Here is a 12,965-nt window from a genome sequence, read left to right as displayed (position 1 = left end):
AGATGCAACACATTATGAAACTTCAGAGCTACTCAACCTTTTCTTATAAATGTGCTTGAAATAAAGAGCATACCGGTGAGTGAGTTCAGTTTAAGGGCAGATCAGAAGACTGCACTATAAAAAGACAATAAAGATAAGATGAGCAGGTGTGTACAGGCAGGAATTGCCTGAATCGAAAGATCGAAAGAATGAAGATTAAAACCAACACCACATACTATATGAAGATGGCTAACAAACAAAAAGATGAGAAACTTACACACACACAACCCCCCTCCAACACCCCCACATACACACACAGACATATATATAGCCTATATATATATATTTATGTGCTATATAGCCTATGGAGAGAATTTTTTTGTGATCATCAGAGTGAAGTGCATGACACCGTTGTACGTTCTTGTGTTACACAAATTAAGATAAAATCATGTATAATTTTTCTGTACGTGTGTAGCGATGTAAAAAAAAAAAAAAATCCGATATCAATTGTTTTCCTTTGTCTCTTGTCCCCTTTTGATTTTTGAAACAGCTCTGTGACGCCTCCGCGGTGTTTTATTGTGAAAGTCCGAACCGGAAACGGCTAGTCATCCTAAAGCTAGCTTTATCCGCCTTGAGAAAAGTGACAGCGGGACGCTCCATTCGAGCACACGGCATCTTTTGCTCCTCCTTAGGACTTACCTGGAAGTTGGATAAAGCTGCAGCGATCACATTGTAGCTTTCAGTAGCCACTATAGTTCTAGTGAATATATTAATCCCCTCTCCCGTCGATAAAATAATCCAGAAACGTCAATTGCGGAAGAAAATGAACGAGAGCGAACTGAACCTTTTTGATTTTGAGCGACGGTTCGATGAAACTCGAGCTCTGGAATGGATGCAAGAAAACTGGTGAGTGCATTTAAAACTATCGTAAATAAGATAAAACACCAGAATTGGCTGCTGTAACTTTTTTTTTTTTAAACCGGTAACATTTCGTACTTTACAATTACAAATTCGTTGTAAAGGCGGGGCATTCTAAGTTTAGGCACTTCCTTTTCAAAAGGGTTTCAAGGACGCAAAGTATTACTCACCACACCTTGATCTTTTTAACATTTTGTTATGCTGTAGCCAAAACCTAAACTTTTATTTATCTAATTATCTAATAAGGAAGACAAAGATACATGATTTAAAAAAAAATACAAACACAAACCTAAACCATACTTTCAGTGTGGTATGAATCTGTAGAGTTTGCACATCAAGAGACTCGGTCAAGTTGGCTGGAGAACTCTGGGAGGTGCTGCCATCACCAAAAGCAACACGGAAATCCTCAGATCAGATGGGGGGCATCTGTTGACTGGATATCTCCACAAATCAGGATTCTATGGTAGACGGCCAAGAAGAAAGGCTGTTGAGAAAAAGCCACAAGACTGCAGTCCACTACAAGCCATGTGGGACACTGCAAACAAGTGGATAAACATGCCATAATTAATGGAGATCACAATGTTAATTTTAGACCTGCATAAAATGTGGCAAACAATTAAAACTGCAAATTACATTTAACATTCCATTACCCCTGCAAAACAATGGGGATGGCAGCATCATGATGTGGAAACGTTTTTCTTTAGGAAAAACTGGGCATCTACCCAGAATTGATGGAAAGATTGATGGAGTTAGATAAAGGGTAATTCAGGAAGACAAGCTATTGGAGCCTGCATATAACCTGAGACTGAGGTGACGGTTCACCTTCCTTGACAGCAGCCCTAAACATACACCCTATTTGCAGCTGTAGTTGCATTGAACCGTACTCTCTCAGGTGGCAGGATTACAAAAGCAGGGGCACGCTTTGTTTATAAAAAGTGTTAAAACCATATCTCATTTTCTTTCTATTTTGCAGTCACAAAGTCCAAAAAAGTTTGCGACTTTAATGTGGCAGAATGTAAAACAATAGTGCGAATACTTTCAAAGGGCACAGCTAGCGTTCTTCCTTGTTACCTATCTGGGTGCAACGACAACATCTTTTGAATTATTTGGTTGTGCAGCATTCCTCACTATCCGCATCTGCGTATCACCTGAACAACACAAAGGCGTCTCCTTTATCAGTTTGTTCCTTGTCTTCAGGTCTGATGCAGTTGCAACTGTACGTATTTCAGAAGAAACTCGGTAACAATACTCCAAAAAATACTCAATGCCGTTTTCAATACTAAGCAACATTTTTTTTGAAGGCACGGGATTAATTACATTGTAGCTTCTTTAATTAGGGGCTAGAGTAAGAGCTGAATTAGTATAGCCCTAATTTAAAAATAAATAATTGAAAAGTGCCGCTTCCCTGTTTGCTAAACCAGTAAACCAAGTGTTAATGTCCTTTTTTGGAAACATGTACCTCTGATTAAGATGTATCCTTCCATTTTTCTTTCAATTTGAATATATTTGTGGATAAAAAATTAATTTGCCTACTTATAGGGACGTTTAGTTTTTTTCTTTTGTCCGTGTGCCTCATTGGGAAACTACCTCCAAACAATGCTATTGCCTCGTCATCAAAAGAGGGTCACATATGTTTTTTTTTTCTGGGATGTATCCTCCATGTAGAGTTCATGTTTTTAATCGGGTATGGGCTAAGAGTATCTTTTATTGGAGCTCTGCTGCCAGAAGAAGTGCGACAATTTGGGAAAATGAGAATGGATCAGCTTACGGATTTTGCTGCAAATGAATTTAATTCATTTTTCTAGTATCGATAATTTCAAGCTCTAAATGATTGTGACATTCCTGCTCCTCACTCCCCAGACTTTAATAAGATCCTTGCAAAAGTTATTTGAGAAGCTGAGGTGAACCCACAGAGGAACCTGTCAATCTCAGGTTTGGCTGCATTTTTGAGGTAGATAATGATCCAGAAGATAGTAGCAAGATTAAGAAGATGTTTCTCAGGTACACAGAACGTTTCTTTCCCCTACATTTTTCAGCTAGTGAAAGAATAATATTCAACCTTTTCGAGATGTTGCTTCAGTAACTCATTGGAAAAGTTTCCTACTTCACTATTATATATACAGTACAGACCAAAAGTTTGGACACATCTTTTAATTCAATGAGTTTCCTTTATTTTCATGACTATTGACATTGTAGATTCACACTGAAGGCATCAAAACTATGAATAACACATGTGGAAATATGCACTAAACAAAAAAGTGTAAAACAACTGAAAATACCCCTTATATTCTAGTTTCTTCAAAGTAGCAACCTTTTGCTGTGATTACTGCTTTGCAAACACTTTGCATTTTCTTGATGAGCTTCAAGAGGTAGTCAGCTGAAATGGTTTTCACTTCATAGGTGTGCCCTGTCAGGTTAATAAGTGGGATTTCTTGCCTTATGAATAGTCATGAAAATAAAGAAAACCCATTGAATTAGAAGGTGTGTCCAAACTTTTGGTCTGTACTGTATGAAAAAAATTTGTTTGCCTCCGTCTGCCACTTTAAATCCCAATGAGATACATTGATGTTTGTGGCTTTAACTCGACAGAATGTGAAAAGGTTCAAACTTTGTTTTAGCCCCAGATGCATTCAGACACTTGCAATATATTTACTCATGAATACTGAAGATTACCGAAAGCCTAGACTTTGAAATTCAATATGGCTACCCTGCTTATAAAACATAGTGATAGACACAACAGTACATAGATAGTAAATTGTTTATTTGCACTTTTGATTAAGTGTATGCTATTAATCCTGTCTTACTCATAGCAATCTTCAGTATTCATGAGTAAATATATTGCAAGTGTCTGAATGTGTCTGGGGCAAAAACAAAGTTTGAACCTTTTCACATTCTGTCAAGTTAGAACCACAAACATCAATGTATCTCATTGGGATTTAAAGTGGCAGACCGAGGCAAACAATTTTATATATATCTAAAATTCCTATAATTGTGAAGTAGGAAGAGAATTATGCATGGTTTCCAAAGCTTTTTGCAAATGCAAATTTGAAAAGTGACATTCCTCTGTATTCACACCTGTTTAGTCTGCTATCCCAGAATAACAGTCCTGTGAAAAACCAACTGCCTCTGAAAGTTGCAGATGATGGATTAAATATTAATCCATCATCTGAAAATGGAAAGCGTATGGTCCAACTGGAAACATACCATGTTATGGATGTATGTGATCAACAACATGTGAATAGGATAAGTGAATTTTCCTTAAATTTTCTAATGATTTTTGTTGGACCACCTGGTAGATAATAAAATCTATATCTTGTTACAAAAAAAAGAAAAATCATTTAGAGTGCTAAAAAACTACATTAATCAATGACTTTCTGATTATTTTTTATCACCCAACAGTAACTGTGTCAAACTCCTCTTGCATAACAGTTGGCTTGTGTCGACCAAAAAAGCAGAACTACAAAGCAAACATGACTTCATCTGACTGTCGATTCTCTGAGCCCCTTTGGACATCAGTCCAGTTTAAAAATACACTGATCGTTAAAACTTACTTCATACATGTGAATATTGAACCGTGGATGAGGTAACTGTTTGATTTTCTGGATTAGGTGTTTTTGTTTACCCTCTTCAAGACTACCCCTCTGGCCACATTCTGAACAAATTTAAATGTACATTATGGAGATTGTATGTGATAGACCAACATAATAAGTACTGAAAGTTTTTTGGGGTATATCTTATCTTTCCAATTTTTCCTTGCAAAATACCTCAGACTTAGTCAGACTGATGAAGAGTGTGTGAACACTGATTAATTTGAAGTAATTCAAAGCATTGTATATTGGTTTTATATCTGGACTTTGGCTAGGCCAGTATAACATGTGACTACGCCATTGCTCTGGCTGTTTGCTTAAGGTCATTGTCCTATTGGAAGGTGATCTAACAGATTTATTTATTTATTGTGACCAACTTTGCCGTACATTCAGTTCCAATCCTTCAGATGAATGGAACTAACTATAGACCATGAGATTTTAAGATTAAATTTGTCACGTAGGGGTGTACTAGTTGTGTAACGGGCAGATTTTCTACCAGTGTTCTACATCTCTGCAGCTCCTTCAGAGTTATGTTTCTCGACTACTTCTTAGAAGCTCTCCTTGTATAGAATGAAATTATTTTCACCTAACTCTGCCTTAATTTTCTCCACAAGTTTATCTCTGCCTTGTCTGCTGTGCTCCTTGGTCTTCCTGAGGCCGTTTGTTCACTATGTTCTCTAACAAACCTCTGAGTTCTTCACTGAAAGTAAATAAAGACTGCAATTAATTTGAACAGTTTAACTAATTAATTGGTACCTTCTTATGTCAAATAGGTGCACTGATTTGTATGTCGGTGTCTTAAATTAAGGGTGTAAAAGCATAAAAAGCCACAATTTTTCAGATTTTTATTTGTAAATTATAAAAAATACCAAAAAAACAATTTTTCTCCTACAGTGGCTGAATGGATAACACTAGGACAGTTTAGCTCTTTTGCTGAGGCCCGTTTGCTGAACGGGGTGAACAAGGTATTAGACTTTTAAGTGACTTATTTGGTGGGTAACAGCCAATAAAAAAACTAAAATCATTTCACTCATGCTAAACTATCATAGCATCCCTGTGTGTTTTAGCGTGTCGAGTGTGTTGCATTGTTTGGAGTTTTGCGGAGGGCTTGGGAGCTTACCACCTTTTTCCTCTCTGCAGGAGCAAGTCATTCATATTTTGTGGCCTGTATGCTGCGCTCGTGTTCGGGGGTCGACACTTCATGAGGGAAAGGCCGAAGCTGAACCTACGCCGACCTTTGGCATTGTGGTCGCTGAGCCTCGCCATTTTCAGGTGAGTCCAACTTGCTCTGTGGTGAACTAAAAGCTTTTACTCATCAACCCAGTTGCTGCCATAAAACAGTTAAACATCCAAGATTCTCTGTTTATTTTCCTGCTCTCTCAGATTGTTTCTTTACGAAGCATTTTCATCAAATAAAACATTTACGATGTTTAGGTTGATTATTTCTTGCACCTGTGAAGAAAACTGCTGAGTGGTGCAGTTTTCTTCACAGTTTATTTATGTCATATTGAAGAGTAATTCAGAGTTTTATGGTTTATCAAAGTTTATGTATTCATTAAGATATTAAAATGTCCTTTTTTTCCATATTCTTTCTTCACAATTCAGTATTATCGGAGCGGTCAGGACTGGAAAATACATGCTGCACATTATCACAAAGAGCGGTTTCAAACAGTCCGTGTGTGACAATAGTTTCTACAATGCACCCATCACCAAGTTTTGGTCCTACGCTTTTGCTATTAGCAAGGCCCCTGAGCTCGGTAAGATTCCCTCTGTTTATTTTCAAATGTTTTGTTTGAAGCTGGATTATAATTCTTGTTTTTATATTCTTAATGCCCTGCATGATACTAGTTGGTCAATTTGAGGTTGAGCAACATAATGGTATGAACCAGTTCCAAAAAGAAAATATCAACATTAACTCAGGAGTTCAGGGAGCAGTAGAATAGCACATATTACAATACAGTAGAATAGAATAAACCTGTACTGTCCTCAAATTGGGAAATTCATAATGCCTGGCTCTGGACATCTCCAAAGAGAATCTGTGGGTCAGATGGCGCCGATTGATCTATAGAAAAAGAGCTAAATGCTCAGGCAGTGAGAAAATTGTTTTAGTGCAGGAGTGAAATGAAGAATGTTTCTTCAGCTGCAAGCAGGAAGGACGTAGTCGCTTTCCCACTGCTCGGAACTGGAGGATGTTTCTTTTTTAAAGGGAATGGAATTGGAAAGCCATGACTGAGATGTTCAGTTTAAAAAATGAAAGTCTGATTTATTTATTTTATTTTACATTTTATCAAGTTTAAATGGAGTTGTATAAATAGATTAAGAAACATAAACAATACAACACAGAGGAATTACTTGAAATACTTTAGTTTTAGCGGTGACGTAACCCAATTTCCTTTTTCGCAAACTAGTCACTAGAACTAGTTGTGAAATATGTCTCTTACATATTTTACAATTATAAGAGACATACTGTATATCATGTAATAGTAAATCTATTACTGCAACACTTACCATCATGTTGCAGTAATAGATTTATTTTTGAAGATTAAGTTACGGTAACTGACAAGTTTTTTTTTGGTCAGAAAATGATTGGCTTAAAACATTTTTTCTATACAGACCAGATAAAAATGACTCCATTTGCACTAACCGTGCACTGTACCTACTGTTGAACATAAAAAATGCACATGATGTGATAAAAATACATTCATTATGTTGTATAGATTTTTTATCATTAAAAAATAAAATAAATTTGGTTGACACTTTCGCTCCCTTTTGTAAGCTAGCTACTTCTAGGAGAAGTGTTGATGGTGCTAACAGCTGGCAGGGTTGATAGTAACATATTTTTTTACTTAGTAAGCTAAATAAGCCCACATAATATATGTTTTACAGTAAGAGCACTTAAATTTGACATCTGTAAACTTTCATTCAACAATTCTTTGCAAACGTTAAGACAGCTATGAGCGCTAATACTTCTGAGTGTTCTAACATTAGGGTAGAATTAAATAGGACCTTTTTGTGAATGAATTATCTTGTCAACCTGAAACTGATCTGTATAAAGCACAGTTGTATGCATCCAATTAGCTAAATCAATAAGCTTAACTCCACAGTTTACTACTTAAAAGCCATAGTTCCTTCTGTAAATACAGCTAGCCATTAGCATCAGTAGTACTGTTGATGCTAACATCCAGTCCAGTTGCACAGCTAATGACACAGGTAATCTCTGGAAAATGACTTTTATACAGTGACAATTATTCTAGACTTATTTTTAGAAGTTGCTAATTACTAGCTAATGGAAGTACATGGCTCTGCAGCAAATGTGCTTTTGAAATTCAGAGATTCAGGGAACTAAGACTTATTTTGTTCTGTAAAATAACCTTGTCAGTAGGAACAAGAATAGTAGTGGTGCTAAATGGCACCACTACTATTAATGGTACTTATGGCACCACAGAGTCTACTATAGTTGTAGACTTTGCTGAGAAGGTGTGAGGACACATTAAATTACATATTTAATGACCAAATAAAATATGGTCATTATTTTATTTGACAAAATAAAATAATGACAGTTTTCACAGTTCACTGTGAACACTGTGAACTGTGACATTACCGTTTTCACTGAACTGTGAAAACGGTAATTTCACTGAACTGAAAAGGATATTTAAAAAGTAATTTTTGCTTTTAGATGTCTTTGCATATGTGATGCTCACTTTCATCTTTTTTTTAACAGCGCTAATAGCTCTTAAAACTAGCACAGGGTGGACAAATTTCACTTTCCATTGTGCAACTATGGAACTAATCTTGTGAGGAAAAATATAAAATGGAAATGCATCAAATTATGTTTGTTTACATTTTGATTTCATAAAGCATATAAATAAGAATAAAATATACAGTAAAAATATTTTTTTAAAAAGAGAAAAGCACTTTGCAAAGAAGACATGATGGCAGAGAATCCTTTAAGACCCTTTAATAAAATTGCCATTTTTATAGAATTATAAATTATTATAAATTAATTGAATTTAATTGTATGAAATATAAATTATTTCATACATAAAAGATCTAAATTGTGAAAGAAATAATCTTCAAATCATAATTTTTAAAATACAGATTAAATTCTCTTTCCCGACTCACCCAGGAGACACGGCGTTTATCATCCTGCGAAAGCAGCGCCTCATCTTCCTGCACTGGTACCACCACATCACCGTGCTGCTTTACTCCTGGTTCTCCTACAAGGACCTGGTGGCGGGCGGCGGCTGGTTCATGACCATGAACTACATGGTTCACTCCATCATGTACACATATTATGCGGCCCGGGCAGCTGGACTGCGGGTGCCCCGGCCACTCGCCATGATTATCACTACGGCCCAGATCCTGCAGATGGTAATGGGCCTGGCTGTGCTAGGCTTAGTCTACCTGTGGATGAATGAAGTGCACTGTCCCTCCAACATGGAGAACATCATGTGGGGAACACTCATGTATCTCAGCTATCTGGTACTGTTTGCTTCCTTCTTTTACAACAGCTACGTAAAGGATCCATCCAGAGACAAAGGATCCAAGGCAGAGTAATGTCTTAGAAGTAGTTTACTGACTGTTTACTGTTTTTCTCACTTTTATCAGCCTCTGCCTCTTAAAGCAGCGATACATCAGCGACAGTAGACAGCTAGGAGCAGGAGAAACATACAGGTCATTCTGATATAAACTCACAAGTATTTGGAAGTAAAGTATGAGGAATGATCAAGGAAGAAGATAAACAAGCATTGTTATGTTATAGGGCTCGATTCAAAACTTTGCCTTGGTGACTCTCCACCAACATCTGCTATGAACATGTAATGGCCAAATATTTGTGAAATGTGTTCAGCAAATGTTTGTGGTCATATGCCGTAATAAAAATGGCCTTAATGTAACTAAAAAACAACAACTGTGACATAGGGAACAAACGCACTTGCTAATTTTATGTTCTTTAAGGAAATGCTCTATTTTATTTGTTCAAGCTTGTTAGTTGAGGGCCTTAGTGTAACCTAGGATTGAAAAAGCTTGAATCTACAACTCTAACACAAATTTATTTATTATAATAAATATTATTTATTATTATTATTTATAATTTATTATTATTATAAATAAATGTATAAATAAATTTATAAATAAATAAATTTACTGTAATCCATGAATGATCAGAGATACTTTATCCATTCCATCCAGTTCTAACGATTTTGCCCATCCACCGTCCAAATTTTTGCTTGTTTATATTTGAAGCACAGTTCATCAGCTATGTTTTAATAAGAAGATTCTGTTAAACACAAGTTATGAGTGTTTTTTGTTTACATTTCTGTATTCATGACCCAAAGAATTAATGGTTTCCCATTTTAGTGAAGTAAGTATTTTACTTCACTACAGTAAAATATTTGTATTTTGGTCAAACTATTTTTATTTTAGTGAAGTAGATATTTTACTTCGCTAAAGTAAATATTTTACTTCACTAAAGTGGTAAACTAAAATTGATATTTTTCAGAATATTTTCCTTCTGTTGCACCTGTTAACAATATGATTAGTGTCTCTGGTAAGATTTTAGGAACCTAACTAACTTGATATTTAACACATAAAAGACAAAATAGAAAAATAGTTTTAAAAAGATGCAGACTTATTGATTGAGAGGAAATTGTGTTTAATAAAAACAGCAGCATGTTGATCTTCTAACACATCCGCAGCCAATTTCTTACTTATAACAATTATTTCTGTCAGCAAGGAAATCCTGCTTATGCAAAACTGCTGCTTATTCAGATTAAATGCATGCAGTATTTTTCAATTTAAAGAAGAAAATAAGTTCATACTTACAAATTTGAATGTATCAAAAATAATTCAAGTTAAGATTTCTGTTTTTGTCGGTACCAATTTTGTTGTGATCATTTGCAGACAAATTTGGAACTAATAAACACTTTTGTATAAATATTATCCAAACGTTTTTGCTTCTTACTGACCAGACATAATTTCTTTAGAAGGTGTTGAAATGTAACCTCTCTTCTCTGGTTAGAGAAAATAGCCAGTTAAAAAATAAACCCTAGAAATAATTTGAGACATTAGGTACATTTTAGCAAATAAACTTCAATTGAACATGAAATAAATACTTAGATTCTATAATATGGTGCGATGTCTGGTCAAATTCAAAGGGCTCTATGATTTTGGTTTGTCGATGCTTCTTTTAGCACACTCCTTAGAGTGTTTCCTCCCAATAATCTTTTTGGCCGTTGAGTTTTCACTTTGACAATTCATAATGAAAGTCTGACGAACGGCTAGAAACCGTGCCGATGCTTTTGATTTTAGAACACGCCCATAGCGCAAATATGGTGTGAGCTTGTATGATGAAGTGAATACATTTTCATACGTTTTGTCAAGTACACTATGATACATTACAGGAAGTACATTCTTTGATACCTTCACACTTTAAAGTGTTTCTAAATAAAAATGTTTTCATATTGATGACAGGTGCAAAATCTTTTTTTTTTTTTTATTTAGTGTTGAATGTTGATAGTTAATACTTCATAGATTTTACATTTGTCTTCTTACCTTAACATGACTGTAAAAGAATGAGGAGTGTTAAAAGATAAGTTTAGAAATTTCTGGAAATGTGTTGTTAGACGAAGCTTTGAAGGAGAACTGTGAATTTAGTACATTAACATGATGAAATAAGGTCACAAATGCTAGTAAAACCGTTGGACTCTTCCTTTCAAACTCTTTAATTTCTGCGTGATAGACACTAAAAGAGAATAGCAGTAAGCAGTCATATTAAAAACATACGCATCACAACAGCACTGATAGGTTGTAGTAGGGTGATCACATTTCTCTCTACGGCTGACGCTGCACAGCCTTTTGGCTTTGTCTCTTAAACCAAAACCTTAACCGGTGTTTCAGGTTTTGCCTTCAAAATTCAACACTAAGGCATTTCCTAAGTTTAGTCTGTGAGGAAAACAAGGAATATTTTACCATTAAGCACTTTTTAAAAAAAAACATAAAACAAACTTGAATGTGAGTCTTGTGCACAGTAAATTTTGCTGCCTTGTTGTCCCTGGAGTAAATTCCAAAAATTAAAGCTTCAGTTTTGCAGGTTTTGCAAGTTCTCACTCCATTTTATAAAAAATATTGTTGTACTTACTTGTACTTTGAGAATGTTTTTTGGTTTTGCATTGAATTATTTCCGCTCTTATAAAAGAAAAGCATCTCTGTGAAATATACAAATTGTAATTTAAAGAAAAAATAAAGTTAAAGGGCTTCTGGTTGCAATAAACCCGCCTTTGTTTTAGCAGACTCAGTTTTTTTTTTGTCTTTAAGGTAATCTTGTAAATTATTAATCTAATATATATTATATATTTGTAATATATATTATTATCATTATTATTATATATAAAATATATATAATATAACTAGATGATGAAATTAATCAAAACATGCACAGGTACTTATCATTGAAAGGGTCTATTCACCTTTGGAACCGGCTTATTGCATATTAAATATGGAAAAAAGAGTTTGTAATTAAGTTCTTTTTTTTCATTACATTTCTATCATCTGTACACATTTAGGATTCCCTGTACTATAGTAATGATGATGTCATTGTACACTAAATTAATATCCAGTTGAGTTTCTGACTCAGAGAACCACAGTGTTCTGTGAAGTCCCATCAGATGCCCCCAAGCAGAGAGTGAAGCATCCTGACTGAGAGACAGCCTGCTGGGAGGCCACGGGTTGATGGAGGACAAAACTCTGTCTCAGCTGTGGTGAGAGACGCCACAGATCGTATATTCTGCATCACAGCTGGGTTTTTTTTATCCATGCCTGTGACATTTCTATCGCAGCAGTTATGTTCTTATTTGTATTTTTCTCAAATACTGCATTCAGGTTGAAGATCTCAACTAGAGATGAGGCAAAGATTTGGATTTGCTTTTTCCACTCCCAAATACTCCCACCACTAAAGTTAGCTTGATACCTTATTCAGTTTAAGATTGTTTTTGAATCTCCTCAGTTAATTTTTGCTTTTCATTTCTCTTTCGTCCCCCTCAAGGTAATATTTTCTCATAGTTTTCATTCCCCCAAAATGGTTTATATTCATCTGGCACATTTTATTTTTAAGTTGTTTTCTAAACTTTGTTAGAGCATAAGAGGACAGAGCTCTTAATTGAATTGCATTATTACTCAATATTTATACATGCTGCAATACTAACAATACTGTGACCTTGACATTAAAAAATCAAATTCACTTTGACTTTCAGCTATGAAAAAAAAATAGAAAAATATATTTAAAGTTTACAAGTTGCAGTAAAGTAACATGCAAGTTTCAGGTTCTATGAAACCAATCTGTAAGTTATGGAAAAGTAATATAAACATTTCAAGAAATTAAGTAAATAATGTGTAAGTCCTGGGAAAAGTAACTTGAAAACTCAAGAAATGTAACTGGTTTGATATAGGAAAAAATAATACGAGTTCTGTGGAGGTAAATGGGGA

At 35.0% G+C, this 12,965-nt stretch overlaps 1 protein-coding gene across 1 annotated transcript; it reads left to right on the top strand.

Moving 5' to 3' along the window:
• Positions 1 to 604: 604 nt before the first annotated feature.
• LOC116727013 (elongation of very long chain fatty acids protein 6-like) lies at positions 605 to 11,774 on the top strand. Its single transcript, XM_032574029.1, has 4 exons — positions 605 to 885; positions 5,625 to 5,756; positions 6,090 to 6,241; positions 8,611 to 11,774. Exons 1-4 carry the CDS (start codon positions 803 to 805, stop codon positions 9,039 to 9,041), a joined length of 798 nt encoding a protein of 265 aa, XP_032429920.1. The 5' UTR covers positions 605 to 802; the 3' UTR covers positions 9,042 to 11,774.
• The last annotated feature ends 1,191 nt before the right edge of the window (positions 11,775 to 12,965 follow it).

The sequence above is a fragment of the Xiphophorus hellerii genome, chromosome 10, assembly GCF_003331165.1.
Source record: "Xiphophorus hellerii strain 12219 chromosome 10, Xiphophorus_hellerii-4.1, whole genome shotgun sequence".
In the NCBI taxonomy this organism is placed as follows: Eukaryota; Metazoa; Chordata; class Actinopteri; order Cyprinodontiformes; family Poeciliidae; genus Xiphophorus; species Xiphophorus hellerii.
The sequence above is the reverse complement of the archived record's forward strand: the minus strand, read 5'-3'. Positions and strand labels throughout refer to the sequence as shown.